Here is a 25,013-nt window from a genome sequence, read left to right on the forward strand (position 1 = left end):
TAAACATTGAACAGCTCATGCTTAATCAGCTAAAACCGAGCCAAATGGTATGATTAAAACTAAGTAAACTGCATATCTTATCTTAATATATATACAAAAGGCTTGGAACCTGAAAACCAAAGGTAAAAGATAACTAGATTGCGAAGATCTAGACATACATACATACATTCATATATAGATTGAAAAGATCTAACAGCCTCCATGGTTGGGGAGGCAATCTAGTACCATTCTTCTCCTACACTGCCAGTTGTATGGTTCTATGGCGATGAAGTGCAATAATATAAGTTGAAAGAAAAAGGACCATAAACAGGATGTTGTGGAGACAACTGACCAAGAAAGATGGAAAAATGAATTAATTAATTGTCAAAGTGAAAGACATTGTACCCTGTCTGGGAGATTTCTAGGCATTGGAACTGCGGTAACATATTTCTGGGGGTATGATTTTTGAGCATTTGCAGTTGAATCAGATGATGAGGTTTCTGCCCCATCATTTTGCCCCCGGCCATGGAACTTGGCAAATCGATTGATCACAGAAAATCTTTCTAAATCCTGACATTCCAATCTCAAGTCCAAAATTGAGGCTCTGCTATCCAATCTGCATCATCAATATGAAAATTGTAAAAAAATAAGTAAAAGGATAGAAAAACGAAAGCAAAAGACAGAATGTAAATAATAACCGAAACTTAAAGACAAAGCAGATATCATCATTACTAAGAAAAATCAAACTGTAACGAAAAACCAAAAAATAGGGGGTGCAGACTGCTATTTAAAAAAGTTTAGTAAATTTACAGTCCATCAGGAGAAGCATGTAAATATCATTGATGTAATTTTTCTTCTAGATACATGTTCAAAAAGTTCAGAAGCTGAAAATTTCTACCATCATAACCACACTTAATGGTTTTTTTTACACTAACGCAAGTGAAATATGAACCTTTTAACACTAATACAAGTGAAACACGATATCCAACCTAAATTTTCCAGAAATTACCTATCTGTATATTTCACAAGCAACTGAACCCATTCTTCAAATAAAAAAGAAAGTAAAATAGTCTGAAAATATTCCATATTTCAACGTGTTAAATCAATTGTTCCATGGAATTTATTAACTACTGAAGAACATTAAAAGGCCATGTCTTATAAAGCTCCTTATTATTTATTCAAGACACAATAGCAAAGCACCTATTCATATGTATTCATACACTAATGACCCTGCATATGAAATCTGTTACTCAGACAGACCACAGTATTGGCCAAAGCCATGAGACAAATAAACACTGATAGTACCTCAATATATCATTTTCCAGTTTTCTCGCTCTACCATCGAAGTCTTCCACTTTCAAATTGTACTGGTCAAATTTCCCAGATGCTTTAAGCTTATCGTGCAGGCTACAGAATACACCAGTAAGAAAATTAATCTTTGTGATATAACATATCCAAAACATGGAATCATATATGTATGCATTAAGGGCTTTTAGGGAGCTTATTTCAGACTATCATAAGGTTTGTACATGTGTTTGGTTACGTTTCTGAAGTAGCTAATGACTCTTCTATAAGGTCTTTTTGGCTTATTTCAGTATGCTTTGTAGTGAAGCTAGTAGAAATAAGCTTGTTAATAAATGCTCAACTAAGTTGTTCACTCATTGATCAAATTTCCCATTTAAAAAAATAAAAAAATCTTACAGGCTTTTGCTTCCAGGGGACATGATGGTGTCATTTCCTGTTTGAGAGATGGAACTGCATGCATCTCCTAACACTAATCTAGCAACAGAGTAGACCAAACTTTCATAATGCAACTTGACATCTGCAGAGAGAACTACAGCAGAAGGGGGATTAAGTAGTTGCTGCATAAGCTGTGTCGTCAACACAAGTCTTCTTTTTGACTTCATTGGGACATCTTCAATTAGTTCAGCTTCATCCTCAATCTAATGTCATATACGGAGCAGCATGAACTTCTAGTAGCAAATGAATTAAGATATTTAGTTTAGACTGATGTAATTATGAACATACCTTCTCAACCAATCTATTTGCAGCTTGGGCCCAGTCTAATTCTGCCGCACTGTCAAGTAATAAAGAACCTCAATCTCAGAAAGTAGAAGGTAAAAGAAAAACTGATCTATATAAAACAAGATTGAATATATATATATATATATATATATACATACATATATATATATGTGTGTGTGTGTGTGTGTGTGTGTGTGTGTGCATAGCAAAAGCATGAGGCATAAAATACTTCTAAGAAACTAAAAACAGATCTAGCAGCTGGTGAAAGATTAAGGACATTTTGTAACTTCTAGTCATCAGAAATAGCAATAGAAAATTACAAGTGCATTAAATCTACATTTAGTTAGCTCATTTTATGTTAAGAAACTAAAATAAAAATCATCGGCGAACTTGGGACTGAAAGTTGTTTTCTGTGAAATAATCTAAGGCGAGAAAGTGGGATAAATCACATCATTTTGTCAAGCACCTGATATCTTGAAGCCTTTCAGAATCCTGACTCAGCTCTTTGTGCCATGGTATAAGTTCGGATGTGGAACTTTTACGCTTCTTTGGTCGCATACTAGATGACAGATCAGGTTCAACTGCAGGAGGAAGTAATGACTGAGAAGGCAGATGCTCATTCGAAACTGAAGTAAGCATTGGATTTTGCCCAGCATCATTGAGACTATTAACTTGCTCCATTGAATTTGCAAGATGCAAACTACCAGATTGGTTCCTCATGATTAAAGGCTGCTCCAAAATCTTTGGCGGAGTCATTGTTCGCATATCATACATTTGCAACATCTTACCATTTTTAAAATTTCCATACTGCTCAAACCACGATGGAGCCATCTGAGGATTTATCACAGAATGCTCACTTCCAACAGCAGTTACTTTGTTATTATTACCAACATTAAGAGCATTTCTCTGACCATATCCAATCACCTCCTGAGAAGATGCATTAGTATCTCGAGCATCACCCACCTTTGTTGAAAAGTTTACCAAGTTCGGATCTGATGGTTGCACTGAAGAACTATTATCTGACACATCTTTGACTATGTTGTTGTATCCATATGATTGTTGTCCACGGTTGGAAATGGAATCTATCTGTTGCTTTTCCATCATATTATCTGAAACCTTGAATCTCTTGACATCCCGATTACTAGGATCAATATCCACATTTTTCATGGACTGAACTTGATTTAGCATAGAGACGTTCTGATGCAAGAAATTATTTGGTCTTAAAGATCGGCCAAAATCTTCAATATCTTTAGAGGTAGCAGCTGGGCTTGATTGAGGTGCATCAGATGTATATTTCACATGTTCCTTCGTGTGTGAAGCATTTGCAGTCTCTTCAACAGCATCAACACTCTCAGACAAGACCTGCTGCATAGAAATGTTACCATCGTTCTCTGAATCTTCAATACCTGGCTTCTGTGGTCCTATTGTCGTCTCATAAATATTATTTGGTTGGGGATGGGATGGAATCTTCAAAGCATTAGGATGTTGCTTGCTAGAAACACTTGTCCATACATTGTGTAATACTTTTGAATGGGCACCCTGTGGAGATGATGTAACAGAAGAATGAGGAGCAATACCAGCCTCCAATGCTGAAGATTTCATGAAAGGATCTCCAGCACGGATTTGATTCATACTATCCATCTGGGACATCTCCTGAGCAGATTGCAATTCAGATTGACTAGTTTGAGCTCTTTCACAATACTCATCTACCTGATTACTGGAAGCAGTCCGATCAAAAAACATTGCATTATCAGATTGGGTATTTGCTACTTGTCCACCAAGATTAGCCACATTCTGATTTTGAGTATGGATCCTTGGAAAAGGAAAGCCTGCAGCAAAACCCTGTGGAATATTTCCCAGTGCACTGTACTGTGAGGCTTTGTCAAATAGTTGTCCTGAGGAGCCAACGTTATTTCTAAGCTCGTGAGATGACTCTCGAGGAGGAAAAGTATGAGTAGCAGACAACCAAGTAGGACCCTTATCCCCTGTCTCAGATGCAACATGTTGTGGTGTGGCATGAGATGATGTCATAGGAAGCCTTTGAGTGGGAGGAGCCAGTTGCAAACCAAAGCCCTGAGATAAAGAACCTTGATTTCGTTGAGGATGTACAGAAGACCCATCCGAAGATTCTGTATCCATCACCCTGGAAGATAAAGGGCGGTTAGAAGTGCTTGTGTTTGTTGCAATGCCATGCTCCCTTGATTGGTCCACTTTATGAAGAAGCTCAAGAATATTTTGACTACAATAATTTAACAAATAAAGCAAATTGTTGAGCTAAGGTCACCATGTACGGAAGGGTAGAGTTGTAGGCAAACAAAAGAAACAGACACAAGTAAACAAGGGTTTTAGTGCCCAATTAGACCAGAAGCATGCATATGAAAAAGTAAAATAAACACAATTCATGGTTACCTCATATAAGAGAACACTAAACAATAATTTAGAAGCAAATACTATATTACACTAAACTTGTTAGCTCAACAAAAAAAAATTAATCATATTCAATTACCTGGGTGAAGCAGTCTTGTTCGAGGCATAATTACCAACACTTCTATCATATGTAGTCAACGTTTTGGGTATATGACCAGATATCATGCTTTTTGAAGCATTGTCATCTATAGGTTTTGAGTCAACCTGAAAAGTATATGTTTTCCTATGTCAAATTCCAAAGGATTTAACTTTTTGATTCTGCAATGAATGGAGAAAACTGTGCAATTAATGTAGTCACACTTATAATAAGGGCAAAGTCCTAACATTACCTTCTCTGTTTCATTATAAATCCCATCAGAATGACTGTATTTTGACTGGCCAGGATGGCCTTGGTCCTGACCTTTAAATCCTCCAATTGGTTGATGTGGTGTAGGCTGTGAATTTAAGGTATGTTTATTTCCATAAGGTTCTATGTCAACACCAACAACCCCCGTTGGGTGATACTGAAATTTTCGAGTTACAGGAGGTCTTCTATTTCCCTGCCCAGATAACTTTGGACTATGCAAATCACCATCAAAACTAGGACTTTCTCTCAAACTACCAGTTCTATGATGTGAAGAATTAGAGACAAGACCATCCACTGATTTATCCTTTTTGTTAAAGTTTTCCATATCATGTGCCTCTCCTTCTGACTTTTCATTCTTCAATGATTCCAAAACTAAAGGATTCTTCTCCAAATGATGCCTATATTTTCCTGCAACTTCATTTCTTCTATAGCTACCCACAGAATCTGTCTGTCTCCATACATCAACATTAGGGAGCTGATGGTTGCTTTGCCTGCTGACCCAAGTAGCACCTGAATTGGCTATGCCAGCAATGCCATTCATACCAGAATCCTCCCCACAAACCTGCATATTACCTGAAGACTTTGCATGTTCCAACACACCAGACGAATTTGTATCAGAATCAGGCTCCCACATCGCAGGAACCTGATTCATATCCTCTTGCACAGCTTTGTCATGATGAGGCTGCAAAACACTTTCATTTTCACGGATCTTTATATGAGAATTGTTATTAGGAGTGGGTGATTTAATAGCATTCCACCCATTAGATCTATTGAATTGCTCACCCCTACTACTAGGGGATGACAGTGTCTGTTGATGGGTCCAAGAACCTGAAATAACCTTATCATTTACTTCTAAGCCTGAGGTATTAGCAGCATTTCCATAACTATGACTCCCCTCTGCAATTGGTTTTTGCTGAGGGCTGCAATCTAACCATTTGCCTCGTTCTAAAAACTGTGGAATTGATCTTTGAGAAGAATCAGTCTGTAACCTGTCTTGCTGTTCCTGTGCAGTATCAGCACCTGACTGATGAAATCCAGGAAGACCAGAATAGTTTACAGTGGTACTGGGCCTGCTGCTGAGATCATCCGGCCGTAGAAAAGGCCTTGAATTTATATTGGATGTTGACTGCAAGTTATTGTCAGCCCACACTGATTGCTGTTTGCTGGTATCCATGGTCGAAGGCCGCTCAGTTCCAGAACGTTCATTATTCCGGAAACTTAGACCACTCCATTCTTCCTGTATACCCATTTCATTACCAGAAGTTTCAGCTACAGCAGACTGCATAAGTGCACTCCAACTCCCACTCTGAATTGATGGAACTCCACCTAAACTATCCGCGCCGTCCAGCATATTGAAACCAATTCCATCCCAGAGGCTGTCATCTGAACCAAATAAAATCTTCTCTTCTGTTGGATCTAGGGTAGCCACATTCTGTGAAGGAGGAACCTGCACTACCACCTTGTCCTGAGAAGTGTCAGAAGACCCACCAAGCTCTTGCCTCCCATTAAAATCTTCAATTGGTACATCTCTTTGCTCAGAATTTACTTGCTGCAAGTTATCCATATTTAATCCACTGTTTATACCTTGAGCAAGAGAACCAAACATACCTTTTCCTTGAATATCCTGTCTTGAAACTGAATTCCCATCATTTGTGTTAGTTTGATCCGAAATTGAAGCATATTGATGAGCTGGAAATGAATGGCCACTGGCTGATATGTGTGGCAATGCTGGTTTGTCACCTTGAATGCGAGAATACTGATGTTGGATAGGAACCTGAGACGCAGCAGGCTTATCTGCTTGAACATGAGAATACAGGTTGGATCTTGAGCCAGAAATTGGAAGTCCGTACAGAGACTGCTCTCCCTGATTAGGAACCAAACCCATTAGGCGCAGCTGTTCAGGAGATAACACAAGTCCATTAGAGGACCCTTGCATAACTGCAGATGCACCATGCTGGAGCCAATTTGCGTTAGGCATAACTTCAGGCTGCTGCCACACAAGGTTAGGCGCCTCATTGATGGGAATGCCATTAATAAGAGATGCAGAGTGGCCTGCAACTGTCTGTTTTGAAATGGAGGCCGCTGGATTCATAGAACTCTGTTGCCTAGCTTCTAGTTGATGAAGTTGTTGCTGCCTTTGAAGTTCTTGCATCTGGTTGAGCATTGCCTGCTGTTGCAAAAGCTGCATGTCATTCATCCCCGGCTGCTGTCTAGGAAAAGACTGAAGCATGCCTGAATGCCGACCACTCATTTGCTGTTGACTTCCAAAAAAATCATAATTAACAGGAGACTCTGATGCATCAGTCCTAGTCATGTGTTTCTTATAGTGTTCAAGACCAGGCCCTTGTTGTGACTCTAGTACAGACATTCCTCTTGACAGATTTGAAATGCCATGCAAATCAGCCTCTGTATCCATTCCCAAAATGTTTGCTTCATTTTGCCTCGACTGAAAAACCTGATGTCCCTGCATATAGCCATTTACAGTTGTCTGTTGGTTCGGGAGTTGATTTCTGCCAGTGTCAGACCTCAAATTTGATTGTGCCAGGTTCAAACCATGTCGTAAATGTGGTGTGCTTGTGTGTCCCTGCTCAAAATCTTCGTACAAGTAATACAATTAGTAATGGAGGGAAAGATAATAAAGTTATAACTTACAAATTATGTTGAACCAGTAGAGATTTATAAAAAAAAAAAGGTAAATGCAAGTGAATATACTATCATTAATAAATAAGTGAGCTATTATAAAATAGGGGAATTTGACACCTAGTTATACCTGATTGCTGTATATTGAAATTCTTCAAATTGGAAATAAAAGGAGCACCAGTTGGTCTCTGGCTACCAGCCCACAAATTGTTGCTTAGTCCTGGCCAGTTCCCGTCAACTGCCTGTGAATGATACTGGCCCTGGGACAAATTCTCTTGACCAAAAAAATTATGGACCCTGTCTCCTACTTCGTTTCCCGGCATAGATAACTCAGCCCACAAATTTTCAGAAAATAACTATTTATAAGTGTAGTAAAACAAGGAAGATAAAGAAAAAGTTCCTCCAAATATTATGCTCTCCAAAAATACACCTTTGAGCTACAATCATTTAATCCTGAAAATTATTAAGGGAAACGAATTAGAGTGCAAGAAAAACTCCAAACGAATATATTTATTAATAGAATATTGTGAAAACATAATGTAAAATAACAACTGACATCCCATGCAAGATGTCATAGTTGATCACTATTAATAAAGTGCATCAAGTGCACCGTGTACACAGAATACCGGGGATTAGTGAAAAATAGTGAGATGCAAAAAAATTAGCACACAAAAAAAAAAACATTATAATGCAATAATAGACTTCCAGGAATGTAAACTTATGTGATAATCATGGTAACGCGCAACAAAATTGCCGATCAAAAAAGAAGCCCTATAAGTTCTATTTGTTGGTGGGTCAAGCTTTTGGACTACAACTTTCTAACTGAACAAAAACACACAAGTTAACAGTATCAAATCCTTTGGTGAAATGTAAGACAAAGCATAGAAGTCCAGCAGGCCAGGTTATTCATCCAACATCAACATTCTCAGTGTTCCTTCTTAAATGAAGAAATATATGAGAAAAAAGGAAGAGAAATTTAGAGAAAAGAAGGAATGCAGTTTCAACTTCCAAGTTATAATACTGGAAGCATCTACAGCGTCACAGGGTTAAATCACTGAGTATGTTACATGCTCCAAGCCTAAGCCATGTTTTTCTTGAGCATTTTTTATACTACAGGATTCTCTTCCTTACTGGCACTGGAACTATTACACTAACTTATTATAGAAAAATTAATAAGGTTCAAACATAAATTATCCTCCTCAAAAATCATCCACTTATAAAAAGGATTTCTTCTTTCTGAACAAATGTGTCACCAGCACTCACAAATACATAAATATATAAAATATGCTTAGGCTGAAACCTCTTCGGCCAATTGAAGGATTGGTGCACAAAAGGAATCAAAGTGGCGAATATTTATAGAGGCCGCAACGACTTCCCAATCAACCATAGTGATGAAGCTCGAGAAAGGAAGAAAAAACACACTTTTAAAAGTTCAATGCATACTCAAGCATACTTCCTCCAAATTAATGTGTTGGCAAAACCCGAGCCATGCAGTAAATGCGAATAAAATCCCAAACCAGAGCCATGCAGTAAATGGAATTCGATATCACTATTGGCGTTTTCACATACCCACACCCATAATTTGTAACTTGTCGTCCTCAAGACATCTGAAAAAATGCATTGCATTTACGGAAACTGGCAGTTATTTCCCAAAATTTAAAGCAAAATCCAACTATTTAGAGAATGATAACCTAAAATATCCAGACGAGTGAACTTATCCAAGATCTTCAAAACAGCTAGTCTCTCAAAACTCTCCCCTTCAGTTCTGCACATACACGTACTCATCAACAATAGCTATTAAAAAGTAGTTTAGCACAAAATTCCATCATCTCTGCTTCCAATTCCAGGCTCATATTGCACCCCCAAGGATAGAATCCGCAACCAATCTTTAACACCTATCCTAAAGTTAACCAAGTATAATCTCCTTGCACAAATCACTTACGTGAATCAATTTGTCAGTGGAAGAAAGTCTTCCAATTCACTTTCCACAGACTATAATAAGGTTATATTAGTATGCCAAGAATTCACACTCTCTTGCCTAATACCGTATAGACCTATAACTAGAAACAGGGTGATTGAAGCAACCAAGAACGAAAATCCAAAATCAAATTCACACAATTCACCTGAGCTGAAACATTCTTACTTCTAAAAGAAATGAGAGGAACCTAAGCACTCAACACGCAATTACTATTCCCCTTCCGCAACACTTCCATCAGCTGAGTTCGCCTCAAAACCGAAAATCGCTGGAAAATCTCAAAACTACGACCGAAACGCAAAAGATCGGAAGCGCGGCACAATTCGAGCTCACAATCAGCATTCAAATTGATGAAACAACACAAAACGAGTGCACATGCTGGCGAATTGGCGCCCAACGCGAAAAGCCAGAGACGCAAGCACAGATTTGGTTTTTCTTTTCATTTGTTTAATTTCTCAAAGAGAGGGTTCCTAGAGAAAGAAGGCTAGGGTTTTGAGAGATAGAAAGATAGCCCGAGAACTCACAGTGAGATTGAGAAGACTCCATTGAAGCTCCAAATTGATCCCACGAGAGTGTTGAAGAAGCAAGCGTTAGGGTTTGAAGCGGTGGGAAGCAGAAGAAAACAGGACTCTCTTAGCTCACACAGATAAAGTGATCGAAATAGTGCGAAATTTTCAACGAACACAGCAACAATACTCAGGCTCGGCCCCAACGTGAGGCTCGGTGATCCTAAGCTCGTTGCTTCGGATCCGAGGCTGGGCTCTTTCAGGCTTTTTTTAGAAGATAGGTTGTATTAGCTATAGTGAGCCCAAGAGGGGAAGATATCACGTGAAGAGTTGTTGAAGGTAAATGACAAATCCAATAGAAATTCGACACGTGGCAAAGTGACGGCACAATCCCTTTTTTGGAGAGGGAATAAACTGCTGGGCGGAAAAGCCCAATCGCTTTGTTTCAGAAAAACGTGATAAAATAATTGCTTCTTTGAAAACAGTTCATTATAAATATTAATCAAAACAAAAACAACTTATACTCATAATCTATTTATCTATTTTATATATTACTATATCATAATCTGGTCGCTATTTGATATTTTATGGCTTTTTTTTTCAAAGATGATGAGTGTTATGTAATTAGTTAAAATTTAACTCTCCATCATCAAGTTGACTTTATTTAATTTTTAATTTAAAATTAAATTTGAATGAGTTAAAAAATAGTCAAAGTAAAGAATATTAATTTACAATTATTATTTATTATAAATCACAACGTAATGCATAAACTGAAATGCTAGTTCTTTTTAAAATCTAATCCTGCAAATTATGAAAAATCCATAGATCTTTACTTTAAGAATCGAGAAAAAAAAATGGAAAAAAATAAAGAAACTATTAAGAATGAAAAAGTGATTGAAAAAAAAATTACAAACAAAGCTAAGCTGACGGCACAACTAACCTTTATTACAAAGTAAATTAAAGCCTACTTTTCAAAACTTGGAGAGCGGTACCTTTTTTCTTTATTATATTCTCTTGCATCTTTTCCTTGCCTTGTAACAACTTCATCTAACTTTAGGTAGGTTTTTGTTTCATTTTTTTATGTAAAGTTGAACCAATGTTCTCACTACAGTACTTGAATTGTTAGTGTCAAATTATTAAAAAAAATAATGAAAGCATGAATAAAATGTTTGAATGTATGAGAGAAACAAATGACAAAATTTCATGTGATTAAGATGTTGATGGAATTTTACTGTGGAATAGTGAGATGGAAGAAGATGTTAGGGATCATATATTGATTGTTTGTGGCACAGGCATTATTAATAATAAAGGGAGTGCCCAAAAAGCCACGTGGTAAAGTTTTTTCACGAGCCTTCTGCTGTGATCCCTATATTCTGAGTTTGAGAAGTTATATGAAGAAATTTTGTCATTTACTAGGTTATGCATCATCATATACTGTAGTAACTAATGATTGAAAGAAAAGATATCAAGATAAATAAAATCGTGTAATAGTAACTTTTGTCACGAAGTAAATATTTTATAGTGAGGGCGTCTTAAAAATGTTAGTGTGTATTTTATTGACAATAGTAAATGTTTATCATGTTCACTGAGAATAAAATAATAAAAAAGTTATTTAAAAAATATATAAATACTTTGTTAATATTAATGGTTGAGTGTGTGAATATTTTTGTAAATATTTATAAAAATATTTATACACTCTATCATGTATTTAAAATGAGAAGTTGTCGGTTATCCAAATACATATATATAAATCAAATTTATTAAAGAGCGTCTGGGGAAGTTCTTGTTCAGTGAAAATGTCATTCATTTGAGACCGAAACAGATTATAAAATATACAAACTCATTTATGAGGAATTTTTTTTACGTATAAAATATATATTACTTTTTAATGTGATATATATTCACCTTATCACTTTTAATCGGCATAAAAGTAACATTAGATGTACTTAATATTATGTAAAATATTGATGTTAAATTATCTGTTAAAATATTTCTCCTTGTTTTCTTATCAAAATCTTAATTTGATTCTTATATTTTATTAGTCTCAACTAGGTCCACATTTTTGTAAATGAATAACAATTAGGTCCTTTCCGTTAGTATGAAACTAACATTGTTAAGTAAGTGTCACGTGTTACTCGTTTTTTTGATTTTTTTTTTTTTAAATTTTTAAATTATATATATATATATATATATATATATATATATATATGTCACGTGTCAATCTAATATGGTGGTATGTGTCAAATTATTATATGAATTTCAATTTGGTTCTCATATATGTTAATTGATTTGATTTCAGTCCCAATTTTTTTTTTAAATTTTCAATTTTATGTACTACATATTTAGACCAAATATAATTTTTATATAAATGTTATGATGATACTTTTATTAAAAATGATATTTCTATTACATATTTTTAATAATATTAAGTTTATTTAAATTTATATTTTACATTAAACTTAATTTAAATTTTATTTTAAAATTATAAATAAATAGATTGATAAATTTATATTCGAAATATTTGTGCAACATTATATACCAACAGTTTTTATACAAATCTTAGAGTTGACTTAAAAATAAAAATTTTATAAATTCAAATGTAAAATTTTAAAACATTTTTATAACAAATTAAAATAAATATATTTAAAATTTTAATATTAAATAAACTTAATATTATTAAAATATTTAATATAAATATCAATTTTAATAAAAATAATCATAACATTAGATAAAAGTTAAATTTGGTCTAAATTTATAGTACATGAAATTGAAAATGTTTTAAAAAATTTTGAACTGAAATCAAATCAAATTAACAAATTTGAGGACCAAATTGAGATTCATATAATAACTTGACATGTGTCACCATATTAAATTGACATGTGGCACACTATAGACGTGACACGTGTCATAAATATTTTTTAACAAATAAAATTTAAAAAAATTTAAAAAAATTTTAAAAATTTGAAAAACGAAGAGTTGACACGTGAAACATACTTAACGGTTTTAGTTTCCTACTAAGAGAAATGACCTAATTCTTACTCACTTACAAAAATGTGAACCTAATTGAGACTAATAAAAATATGAATACCAAATTGAGATTTTGGTACAAAACAAGAAGCAACGAAGTAATTTAACCTAAATTATTTAACAATTTCCCACTTGAAATAAATAAATATATATATATATATATATATATATATATATATATAATTTTACAATTATATATTTTATTATATGTGTTTTCTTTTATTATTGACATTGGATTAAAGCGGTCTTTGTTTCCTTTATTGTAGTTAAACCCATCAATGGCCATATGTTGATACTAATAGATAATATGAATTATGATATGGATGTGTAGTATGAAATTTTTGTATAATTTAATCTTAACATGCTTAATTCTATTAAGTACTTAGTTAATGACAAAATCAATTTAAATATGCCAAAACTTTATTTTGTTGAAAGTATAATTGAATCATGTATGTTTATGTTTGGAAAACATCCAAAATAACACTCATACAAGTAGTGTTCTCATGAAACATTTTAGAGATTAATTCTTCGGTGAACAAATTTGTGAACATGGAGTTTGTGTTAATATGTTTTAGAAATAATTTACTCTAAACTCTTTATTTAGCAAGGAAAAACTTGATATCTATATGTTTTTGTTGTAAATTAAAATTGTTAATTTGTTTAAACTTAAGTCGTATCTCTATATAAAAAAAAAAATTGCAACTAAATTCTGTAATTAGATGTTCAATACATGTTATGAATTCAATTCTCATGGTAGAAGAGACTACAAGAGATTGTCTGACACTTTTCTATGAGATAACATTTATAGAAATACATAGTTTGACGTGGATTTCATACTATCTTGGTTTCAAGAAAAATCATACTCAATATACCTAATACCTAATGATCTCAAGTTAATCTATGTGATTATATACTTTTATTTTTATTTTTTATAAGTATCATATTTCACATTAATCATTTTTTGGTCCAATTGTGGATTACACAATATTTACTTAACATTTGTATAACGTACATAATATAATATTTGAACCCATACAAACATCAACATACATTAGACTCCTTTCTGCTAATGTGTAAGGAATTTTCTACATTTCCTTTTTATTCAAAATAATTATTAGGGCCTTGGTCAAACATTGAACTTGTCTCCTTTAGGCACAATAGTATTACCTTTTTTACAATCTTGCATGTCGTATTTATAGAAAAGATTTAACGAATAATTCTGATGTATTATTTTAAAGAATAGGGTACCATATATATACATACAAGAGTGATATAATTTCCCGTCTATTAAAGGAATGAATGCACAAATTTGTTCACAAAGATAATAATGCCTAAATTATAGCTAACACAATATATGACATATCTTAACACCCCAACTCAAGTTGGTGCATGAATATCACATATTCCCAACTTGAATAGAGACTCATTAAACACTCTGCTTGACACTCCTTTAGTGAGAACATCAGCCAACTGCAATTCTGATCTTACAAAAGGAAAGAAAATTATTTCAGTTTCAAGTTTCTCTTTGATGAAATGTCTATCAATCTCCACATGCTTTGTTTTATCACGTTACACCGGATAGTGAACAATTGTTATAGTCGACGTATTATCACAGTACAAACTCATAGTTTCATTTTGGTTAAAGCCCAAATCTGATAGCACATTTTTAATCCACAAAAGTTCACATACACCTCGTGCCATGCCTTTGAATTCTGCTTCAGCACTAGACCTTGCTACTACAGGCTGCTTTTTACTCCTCCAAGTTACAAGATTCCCTCCTACAAAAGTAAAGTATCCAGAGGTAGATCTTCTATCATCTTTTGAACCTGCCCAATTTGCATCAGTATACCCTTCTACTTTTAAGTTTCCATGATTTGAGAACAAAATTTATTTTCCAGGTGTGGACTTTAAATATCTCAAAATCCTCTCAACAACATCCATATGAAGCTTTCGTGGGTCATGCATAATTTGGCTAACAACATTCACTACATAGGTAATATCTGGACGTGTATGAGACAAATAAATTAATTTTCCTACCCGTGGTATCTCCTTTTGTCTATGTTTGTTGAATTTGAGCATTGAAAGAGTTTATGATTATGTTCAATTGATGTATCAATTGGTTTAATCCCAAGCAGTCCTATTTCTGATAGTAAATCAATAGTATATTTTCTTTGACATAGAAAAATACTATGTTTTGATCTAGCTACTTCAATACCCAAAAAATATTTAAGGTTTCCAAGTTGTTTCATCTCAAATTCAGATACAAGGTATTGTTGTAAACTGGAAATCTCATCTTGGTCATTTCCTGTAACAATCATGTCATCTACATATATAATCAAAGTTGTAATTCTTTCTTTTCCTCTCTTCATCAAAAATAAGGTGTGATATAGAGCCAAAAGCCTTCATAGACTTGGTAAACCTTCCAAACCAAGCTCTTGGGGATTGTTTTAATCCATATAGAGCCTTTTTTAATTTACAAACCTTCATTCCAATTAAATTTGTCATACCTGGTGGAGAATCCATATAAATTTTTTATGAAATTTCTCCATGTAGGAAAACATTTTTCACATCAAATTGTAGAAGAGGTCAATCTTGGTTTGCTGCTAGTGACAGAAGTATTCTCACAGTATTGAGCTTGGCTACTGGTGCGAACGTTTCTTGGTAATCTACACTATAAGATTGAGTGTAACATTTAGCCACAAGTCGTGCTTTATACCTCTCAATAAGTCCATCAGCTCTATGTTTAATTGTAAATACTCATTTACAGCCCACAGTCTTCTTCCCTCTTGGTAAGGACACAAGATCCCAAGTGTTATTCTTTTCTAAAGCTGCCATCTCATCAACCATTGCTTTGGTCCATCTAGGATCTGCCAAAGCTTCCTGTATATTACTAGGAATAGAAATTGAAGATAATTGAGATACAAATGATGCATATGACCGGGATAACCTGTGAGATGACAATGGGATATTTAACTTTGACTTGGAGGTTTGGTTGATATTTAGCTGGAGGTTGACCACGGTTAGAAAGGGGTTGAAGATTATACTGGACAGTAGTAGACTCAATGTTTGGTGTGTTGGTGGTCTCATGCAGACAAGGATCAATTTCATGATCGGTTTCGTCTAAATTAGTATTATCAAGGGTAGGATAAAGAGAAACAATTTCATGATTAGTTTCAACTACATTAGTATTATTAGAGATATGATGAGAAAGTACCTCTGAAGAGTCAAGTCGAACCTGTGGAGAAGATTGAGCCAATTGGTTAGGATCAGAAGACACTGTATCATCCAAAGGAGAAGTTTCCATATTTAGGATTGGCTCACTTCCTACAGAATGATCCTCACACGATAATTTATCTTTACAGTATAATTTTATATCTGGGATATCAAACATACTAACATCATGATTATGCACTTCACTTTCATTATCGCCCTGAAGTATAGAATCAACATAAAAAAAACTATGCTCATTAAATGTCACATCCATAGAGATATAAAATTTCTTTGATGGTGGATGGTAAGCACAATAGACTTTTTAAGTTGATCCATACCCAACAAAAACACATTTTAAAGCTCGTTCTTCATGTTTTGTACGTTGATGTGGGTGTAAGTGAACATATATAACACATCCAAAAATATGAGGCCATAAAGAGACTATGGAAGGAAGGATACAATGATCAGACAACACATCTAAAAGCCTTCGAAAGTTAAGCACACTAGAAGATTAATCAAATAAACTACAGATCTCACAGCCTCACCCCATAAATGAGATGGGACATTACCATCTATCAAAAGTGATCTTGTCACCTCTAATATATGTCTATTTTTTCTCTCAGCCACCCCATTTTGTTGTGGTGAATAAGGACATGTAGTTTGATGTAAGATGTCTTTGAAGTTCATGAACTCGATTAACTCAGTCTTAAAATATTCCCCTCCATTGTCTGATCGAATGACTTTAATGTGTGTATTAAACTGAGTAACTATCATATGATGAAAGGAACGAAACACATTACACACATCACTTTTATGTTTAAGCAAATAGACCCAAGTTACCCGAGTACAATTATCAACAAAATTGATAAACCATTTTTTCCCATTATGTGTAGATTGTGGCGCAGGGCCCCAAACATCTGTGTGGATTAATGAAAAAGGAAAATCTGTTTTTTTATTGCTTAAAGGAAACACAACACGATGACTTTTTGCCATTACACAAGTTTCACAAATAAAATCAGAAATATTGCATTTATGAAATGAAAATATTTTTTTTAGATAACCAAAAGAGGGATGTCCCAATCTTCTTTGCCATAATCATATTTCCTTTTTGTTTTATTGTGTATGTGTTCATTCGCAAGACAAGCCAACTTTCCTTTATAGGTTTGTTGTGAGACATTTTCAAGATAATACAGTCCTTCTCTCTCTACCATTGCCAATCTTCTCCTTGTAATGAATGTTCTAGAAAACACAATGGGTTGGATAAAATAAGGCAACACAATAATGTGATTTGGTTAACTTACTAACAGAGAGAAGATTACAATTCAATGTAGGAACAAATAAAACATTAGAGATCGATAAGGGAGAGAGGGATATACTACCTACACCTCCAATAGGAGATGAGATCTCATTGGCATTAATAATAACAGTTTTAGAACAATTAGGGGAAAAATTAATAAATTTATGTGGATCACAAGTCATATGATCGGTAGCATCTGAATCAATTATCCGATCACCATCCCTAGTAACAACAGAAAGATTAAAAGCAGAGTTAGATATACCTAACTTGGTCACAAATCCGGCAACAGTAGAACTATGACTCTTGGGAATAGCTTCTTGCATATGGGTAGCAGCGAAAGTCCCAAAATCAAGTTTCTCCGGTTGATTTCTATCGGAATGAGCCATCAAAAATATTCAAATAAAGAAGCATTGCTTCCTATATTGTAGAGGATATCGTTGTTTGGCTCTGATACCATATAGAAAAGATTTAAAGAATAATTCTGATATATTATTTCAAAGAATAGGGTACCATATATATATATATATATATATAAGAGTGCTATAATTTCTCATCTATTAAAAGGAATGAATGTGCACATATTTGCTCACAAAAATAATAATGCCTAAATTATAGCTAACACAATATTTGACATATCTTAACCATATTTGTATGCACAACACAAAAATTCACTACCAACATCTTAGCTAGAAATATCTTTGCTTCATGCAATAAATTGATATCATTGTTGACTAGAAAAATACCATCAACGTGAAAAATTAAAAATATATTTGCTACCACAAAATTAATGATACATACACTCATATGCCTCAAAATTACATGATGAAAGCTGAAATACCATTATTGAGAGTTTGTTTAAGTTCATAAATAGATTTCTTAAGTTTGCAAACCAAAATTTTTGAATCTTTGGAAAGCTTTTTTAATTGTATCATCAATGTTGTCTTCCAGCAACACGCTTTTACATCCACATGTGATCTAACTCATGATTCAAATGTGCCGAATGCCATTATTATCCATGTTAGAAAATGATTAAACAAATAATACTAATAATAATAATATGAAATAATATAATAATTATTATTAAACTAATAATAATAGCAAAACATATATATGAATCAAAGAATATTAATCAGATTCAACAATTCTTATAACAATAATAGATAAAAAATAAATAAGAAAACTAATAGAAATATACTGGGTTGAGACACATAGAGCACTATCTTTACATAGAAAACGACCCTACTATACAAGACAAAACAAAATCATATGTACTTCTCTCCCAAGATACAACAAGCCGTCAGATCAATCGAATGAAGCGAATAATCTTTGAACCTTAAGGACACATAAACACCAATGTCTTAAAAGATAATATAGAGAAAAATACTAAACACTTTTATATGAGGTTTAGTGTTTGTTGTTTTGTTTATTCTCATAGGGAGTATTTATAGTTATTAGAGAGATACTTAAGAGTCAATTGATAATTATAATAAGTCTGATAAAATAAAATATTAATTTGTAATAAAATTTAAACATAAATAATATTTACCCATAAAATTAAAAGTCGATAAAAATATTAATAACCATAAGGATAATACTTTAATTATATATATTAAAATATTTTTAACAATCCCCCATATAATTTAAAAAATGCTTCATTAACAATAAATTTTAGTGATGTTAGTAACTGTAGTGACCAATTTATATACTAATTTACAAATAAAAATTTATAGGCAACTAAAATAGTCACTATTATGAATAAAAAATTATAATTAGTCACTAAATTGGTTACTAATTAATTAAAGACTAGTTTAGAAACCAATTCTTTTGGTAGCAAAAATGATGGCGACAAATGTTTAGTGACAAATTTTCTTTGGTAGTTAAAACCTTTGTAGCTAAATTTTAGAAACCAACTACAATTTTTTATTCATAATAGTGATTATTTTAGTAATCAATAATTTTTTATTTTGTAAATTGATATCTGAATTTGTCATTGAGTGACTACTAACTTTTGATTACTAAGATTGATTATTAATAAGACATTTTCTTACGGTGAACCTAGTCTTCTAAATTGTTCCATCACTACTTATAACAAAATTAGTCATGATTGCACATTTAAAAAAAAAGTACCTAATTGACAAAATTTTGTATTTTGGAATTTAGAATAATTTCTTTAAGTTATGTATTAGAATTTAATCGATAAATATAACTATGAATAAATATAATTATAATAAATATTTTCATAATATCTTACAAAATACATCTACTATTACAAATTATTATATTATAATATATAATATTATAATAAATACAATTACGAATATAAATTTTTTATAAATATAATAACTGATCCATATATATAGAAATAACAAATTAAGAATAACAAAATAGAGACAATCTTACATAACATAAGTCATATTTGTATTTTGTTACGTGTCAGTGTTAATATCACGTGCAAGTTTATATCACATGTTAGTGTCAACATTATGTGTTATATTCAATTCGGTCTCTACATTTATTTTTTTACTCAATTGAGTATTGTTTCTTTGAAATTGAGTAATATTGAATCCTACTTAAAAAAAATAGAAAATTTGAGTTTTATTTAAAATTAAATAAAAAACAAGTAGGTTTATAGGAATATTTTAACAATATAATTATAATAAATATTTTTATAATATCTTACAAAATCACCTATTATTATTTTAATAAATAAAAATATATTATATCACAAAAATATTATAACACAACAATAAATATAATTATGAATATATTTTTGCTAAAAAATCTATTAAATCTAACAATTGAGACACATATAGAAATAATAAATCAAATAATATATATTCTGCCAATTAACTTTATTAGTTAATCAATTATTACTTTATCCATGTTATACATTTTCACATGGAGTACTAATCAATCTCATATTCTTTCTTCTACGTCCTTATATACCTTATATTCTTAATGACCGGTGAATATTTTGGAGGTAAACTTTTCTATGATTTAGTTCACTCAACCTCTCCATGTCAGAGACCATAGTATAATTTAATTTAATTCTAGATACCAAATATTTCATATACTAGCTAAATAAATATTAAATATTTGCAAGATTAAAATTATTTATAAAAGGATCATCAACTTCTTCGATAATAAATTTAAAATTTATAATAGCATGAAAATATTGCTCATAATAAATTAAATAAAAAAATATTTTTCTTAAATTAATGATATTTATGTCGTACTCTAAAGTTAATTTAGAATTGTAAACCATGTAAAAATATAAAAATTATATTTAAAAGTGAAATTAATTTATCGATTTAGTTATAAAAAAAAGTAACACTGATTATTCTTATAATTTTGTTAAAAAAATTAATTATTAAATTAGAGAGAATTCAATCTGATTAAACAATCAGTTAGTTTTCAATTGAAATATTATTTTATTTCTAGTATACATAATATAAAAATGAAAAAAAGTAAATTAAGCGCGAAATATGAAAAGGCTTTGAGGATGCAGCTTCTCCTCTTTCAAATACTACCTCTTTTCCTCTTCTCCAGTATCACATCACAACACCACCATAATTTATTCTCAGTTCTCACTCGCTATTCAAATTCTTCGCCATTCTTTTTTCTTTGATCAAGCTTTTCGTTTCACTACATTCACAAAAGTACTGCGCCGTGTTTGGCGCTGTTACTTATTCTCGTTCTTATTGTTGGGTTTTTCGCAGGTAACAAATGATGAACACTGAAAAGTTTACTCAGAAGACCAAAGCGGCGGTTTCGTCGGCGCACGAGCTCGCAATGAGTTCCGGCCACGTGCAGCTGACAACCCTCCACCTGGCGCACGTGCTGATTTCCGACCCAAACGACATCTTCTACAAAGCGATATCCAACGCGGGAGACGAACCATCCGCACGCTCCGTGGAGCGCGTGTTGGGCCAGGCGATAAAGAAGCTTCCCTCACAGTCTCCTCCTCCGGACGAAGTGCCCGCGAACGCTAACCTCATGAAGACCGTCGAAAGAGCACATGCATTACAGAAGTCAGTGGGAGACACGCATTTGGCCGTCGATCAGTTAATCATCGGACTCCTCGAAGACTCACAGATGGGAGAGTTGTTGAGGGAGGCGGGCGTGGCGGCGGCGAGGGTGAAGTCCGAGGTGAAGAAGCTTCGCAGGAAGGAAGTGAGGAAGGTGGAGAGCGCCTCCGGGGGTCCAACTTTTCTGGCTTTGGAGACTTATGGGTGTAACCTTGTTGAACAAGCGGGGAAGCTTGACCCTGTTATTGGGCGTGACGAAGAGATTAGAAGGGTGGTGAGGATTTTGTCGCGGAGAACTAAGAATAACCCTGTTCTCATTGGTGAACCGGGGGTGGGTAAAACTGCGGTTGTGGAAGGGTTGGCGCAGAGGATTGTTAGACAAAACGTTCCGAGTAATCTTTCTGATGTGAGGCTTGTTGCGTTGGATATGGGGGCGTTGGTGGCGGGTACGAAGTATAGGGGAGATTTTGAGGAGCGGTTGAAGGAGGTTTTGAAGGAAGTGGAAAAGGCTGAGGGGAAGGTAATATTGTTTATAGATGAAATTCATTTGGTTCTTGGTGCTGGTAGTACTGATGGTTCCATGGATGCTGCTAATTTGTTGAAACCTATGCTTGCTCGTGGCCAGCTTCGGTGTATTGGAGCCACCACGCTTGGGGAGTATAGGAAGTATGTGGAGAAAGATGCGGCTTTTGAGAGAAGGTTTGAGCAGGTTTTTGTGGCGGAACCTAGTGTGGCTGACGCCATTAGTATCCTTCGGGGGTTGAAAGAGAGATATGAAGGCCATCATGGTGTTAGAATCCAGGACCGTGCTCTGCTTATGGCAGTTCAATTGTCTAGTCGGTATATTACTGGTATGGCATCTGTACCCTTTTGGTGTTGCGTTTGTTTATTGTTTCTCTAATGGTTTTGAAAGTTCATGGCTTTGTTAGGAATATATGCTTATATTTTGTGTGGTTGTTCAGGGCGTCATCTTCCTGATAAGGCTATTGATCTAGTGGACGAGGCTTGTGCAAATGTGAGGGTTCAACTTGATAGTCAGCCTGAGGAAATTGATAGTCTGGAAAGCAAGAGAATGCAGCTCGAAGTGGAACTTCACGCATTGGAGAAAGAGAATGACAAAGCTAGCAAAGCCCGATTTATTGAAGTATTTATTAATTTTAGTGGATGGGTTTTTAATTGAAAATTTTTGTTTGTGTTCTAATGTTTCTAATTTTCTGTTGTTTGTGTGTAGGTGCGGAAAGAACTTGATGACTTAAGGGAGAAGCTTCAGCCTTTGATGATGAGGTACCGAAAAGAGAAAGAGAGGGTTGATGAGATTCGAAGGCTTAAGCAGAAACGAGAAGCGCTTCTGTTTGCCTTACAAGAGGCTGAGAGACGATATGATTTAGCAAGAGCTGCAGACCTGCGATATGGAGCAATTCAAGAGGTGGAAGCTGCAATACAACGTCTTGAAGAGAACACTGGGGAAAACTTGATGTTGACAGAAGCGGTTGGACCAGAGCAAATAGCTGAGGTTGTGAGTCGCTGGACTGGTATACCGGTAACGAGTCTTGGCCAAAACGAAAAACAAAGGTTGATTGGACTTGGTGAGAGATTGCACAACAGAGTTGTTGGACAACACCTAGCAGTTAATTCTGTAACTGAGGCTGTATTGAGATCAAGAACTGGGCTGGGGAGACCTCAACAACCAACGGGTTCATTCCTATTTCTAGGTCCAACTGGTGTTGGCAAGACCGAACTAGCAAAGGCTCTTGCTGAGCAGCTCTTTGATGATGAAAAACAGTTGGTGAGGATTGACATGTCCGAATACATGGTGCAGCAATCAGTGTCAAGATTGATTGGTGCACCGCCAGGGTAAGTGGATTGATTCAAGTCTTGTTAATTGTTATCTTAGGTGCAAGAATTACGTCTCACTTTTGACATTGAATTTTCAGGTATGTTGGACACGAGGAAGGTGGACAACTAACTGAAGCTGTAAGGCGAAGACCTTACAGTGTGGTGCTTTTTGATGAAGTGGAAAAGGCTCATCCATCTGTGTTCAATACTCTTCTTCAAGTTTTGGATGATGGGAGGTTAACTGACGGACAAGGCCTTACTGTAGATTTCAGGAACACTGTCATTATGATGACTTCAAACCTTGGAGCAGAGCACCTCCTGAGTGGACTTTCAGGAAAATGTCCCATGCATATTGCTCGGGATCTTGTAATGGAGGAGGTATGTTCTGGAAGCTATATATGTACTAGCTACCACATACATAACACAAGTATTTCTTTGTATGTTACTTGATGGCATTGTTATACTGCCGTATACTTTTACCTTTTTTACCACCAGGTGAGAAAGCATTTTAGGCCAGAATTGTTGAACCGACTTGATGAAATTGTGGTATTTGACACTCTTTCACGCGAGCAATTGGTAAAGGTTGCAAGGTTACAAATGAAGGATGTTGCCAATCGTCTTGCTGCGAGAGGAATTGCATTGGCAGTGACAGATGCAGCACTAGACTATATTGTTGGCGAGAGCTATGATCCGGCAGGTTCGTTATTTACTTATTTGCTTAGCTATGATGCATTAAAAAATTGTAGTGAGTTGTATTTGATGCCCTTTTGTGGTTACTTGCAGGTGTATGGAGCTAGACCAATTAGGAGGTGGCTTGAGAAGAAGTTGGTGACAGAGCTATCTAGAATGCTTCTAAGGGAAGACATTGATGAGAATTCCAGAGTTTGCATAGGTGTCGGATTCAAAGGGAGGGAGTTGGTGTACCGTGTGGAGAAGAATGGAGAGGTCGTTGATCTTGCAACAGGACAGAAATCAGATATCTTGAATCAGATACCTGATGGACCTGTACTACAAATTAATGAGGAAATAAAAGAGTGAATTTTTAGTTTTTTTTTTTTTTTTTTTAGTTTTGTACAAAGATGATTAATGAGATCTTCTTTCATCTATTATCTTTTCGTATTTCATCTCTTATTTTTTTTTCTTTTATCTTAATTTTTAAAATACTATTTAAATTTATTGTAATTCTAAGTGAATTATTATTTAAAATGATTTATTATTTTATTTATTAACAATATCAATATCAATTATTTATCCATTATTTTATTTTATTATTTACTACTATTATTACTACTATTAACTTACTATTTTTATTTTGTTATTACATAGTCTAACGTCTTATAATAAAATATTCAAAGTATTCATCTTTTATCATATAAGAGTATCTATGAGAGATGAATGATAATCAATGAGATATGTTTTTATCTATCATCAACTTACTCATTTTTCTTATCTCATATTTATTATCACTTATTATCTTATATTTTATCTCTTATATGTCATATTTTATTTTTTATTTTTTATCTTTTATCACCTTATCACTTGTCTCTTACATCACATGTTTGAAACATAAAATAAACTTAACAAAATTTTGTTAAAAGTACTAAATCCAAACATGTGTATAGTTGAAGGACTAAATTAGGTCAAGGTTTTAGAGAGGAACTAATTCCAATTTTCACTAAAAGTTAAGGGACCAAAAAAAATATTTAACCTTTTTTAA

General features: G+C 33.8%; 2 protein-coding genes across 4 annotated transcripts; one reads left to right on the plus strand and one right to left on the minus strand.

Annotated features, from left to right (window-relative positions):
- Positions 1-21: 21 nt before the first annotated feature.
- On the minus strand, positions 22-10,072 carry LOC114177684 (dentin sialophosphoprotein-like protein). 3 transcript variants are annotated; one of them, XM_028063143.2, is made up of 9 exons: positions 9,917-10,072; positions 7,548-7,870; positions 4,761-7,372; positions 4,511-4,635; positions 2,471-4,147; positions 2,008-2,056; positions 1,681-1,922; positions 1,285-1,386; positions 22-595 (listed from the first exon to the last, which is right to left on the minus strand). In XM_028063143.2, the coding sequence occupies exons 2-9, from the start codon at positions 7,738-7,740 to the stop codon at positions 364-366; spliced, it is 5,232 nt and encodes a 1,743-aa protein (XP_027918944.2). In that variant the 5' UTR covers positions 7,741-7,870; positions 9,917-10,072; the 3' UTR covers positions 22-363. The 3 variants fall into 3 exon arrangements, with proteins under 3 accessions (XP_027918944.2, XP_027918942.2, XP_027918943.2); XM_028063141.2 differs by having other exon boundaries at positions 2,471-4,243; XM_028063142.2 differs by lacking the exon at positions 9,917-10,072 and adding an exon at positions 8,718-8,928 and having other exon boundaries at positions 2,471-4,243.
- A 10,904-nt stretch (positions 10,073-20,976) lies between these two features.
- LOC114176880 (chaperone protein ClpB1-like) lies at positions 20,977-24,232 on the plus strand. The gene is made up of 6 exons (XM_028062066.2): positions 20,977-22,311; positions 22,423-22,604; positions 22,692-23,314; positions 23,395-23,674; positions 23,792-23,993; positions 24,080-24,232. Exons 1-6 carry the CDS (start codon positions 21,159-21,161, stop codon positions 24,091-24,093), a joined length of 2,454 nt encoding a protein of 817 aa, XP_027917867.2. The 5' UTR covers positions 20,977-21,158; the 3' UTR covers positions 24,094-24,232.
- The last annotated feature ends 781 nt before the right edge of the window (positions 24,233-25,013 follow it).

Source organism: Vigna unguiculata, chromosome 3 (assembly GCF_037176805.1).
Source record: "Vigna unguiculata cultivar grain cowpea cultivar isolate G323 ecotype 2 chromosome 3, ASM3717680v1, whole genome shotgun sequence".
Classification (NCBI taxonomy): Eukaryota; Viridiplantae; Streptophyta; class Magnoliopsida; order Fabales; family Fabaceae; genus Vigna; species Vigna unguiculata.

Excerpts from the sequence above, each read along its gene's own strand:
- LOC114177684 (XM_028063141.2), bottom strand. The coding sequence starts at position 7,740 with ATGCCGGGAAACGAAGTAGGAGACAGGGTCCATAATTTTTTTGGTCAA. Across the intron at positions 7,373-7,547 it reads TTTCAATATACAGCAATCAG|ATTTTGAGCAGGGACACACA; the intron begins GTATAACTAGGT and ends ACTTGTACGAAG. Across the intron at positions 1,387-1,680 it reads TCCCCTGGAAGCAAAAGCCT|CCTGCACGATAAGCTTAAAG; the intron begins GTAAGATTTTTT and ends TGTATTCTGTAG.
- LOC114176880 (XM_028062066.2), top strand. The coding sequence starts at position 21,159 with ATGATGAACACTGAAAAGTTTACTCAGAAGACCAAAGCGGCGGTTTCG. Across the intron at positions 23,315-23,394 it reads TTGATTGGTGCACCGCCAGG|GTATGTTGGACACGAGGAAG; the intron begins GTAAGTGGATTG and ends TTGAATTTTCAG. Across the intron at positions 23,675-23,791 it reads GGGATCTTGTAATGGAGGAG|GTGAGAAAGCATTTTAGGCC; the intron begins GTATGTTCTGGA and ends TTTTACCACCAG.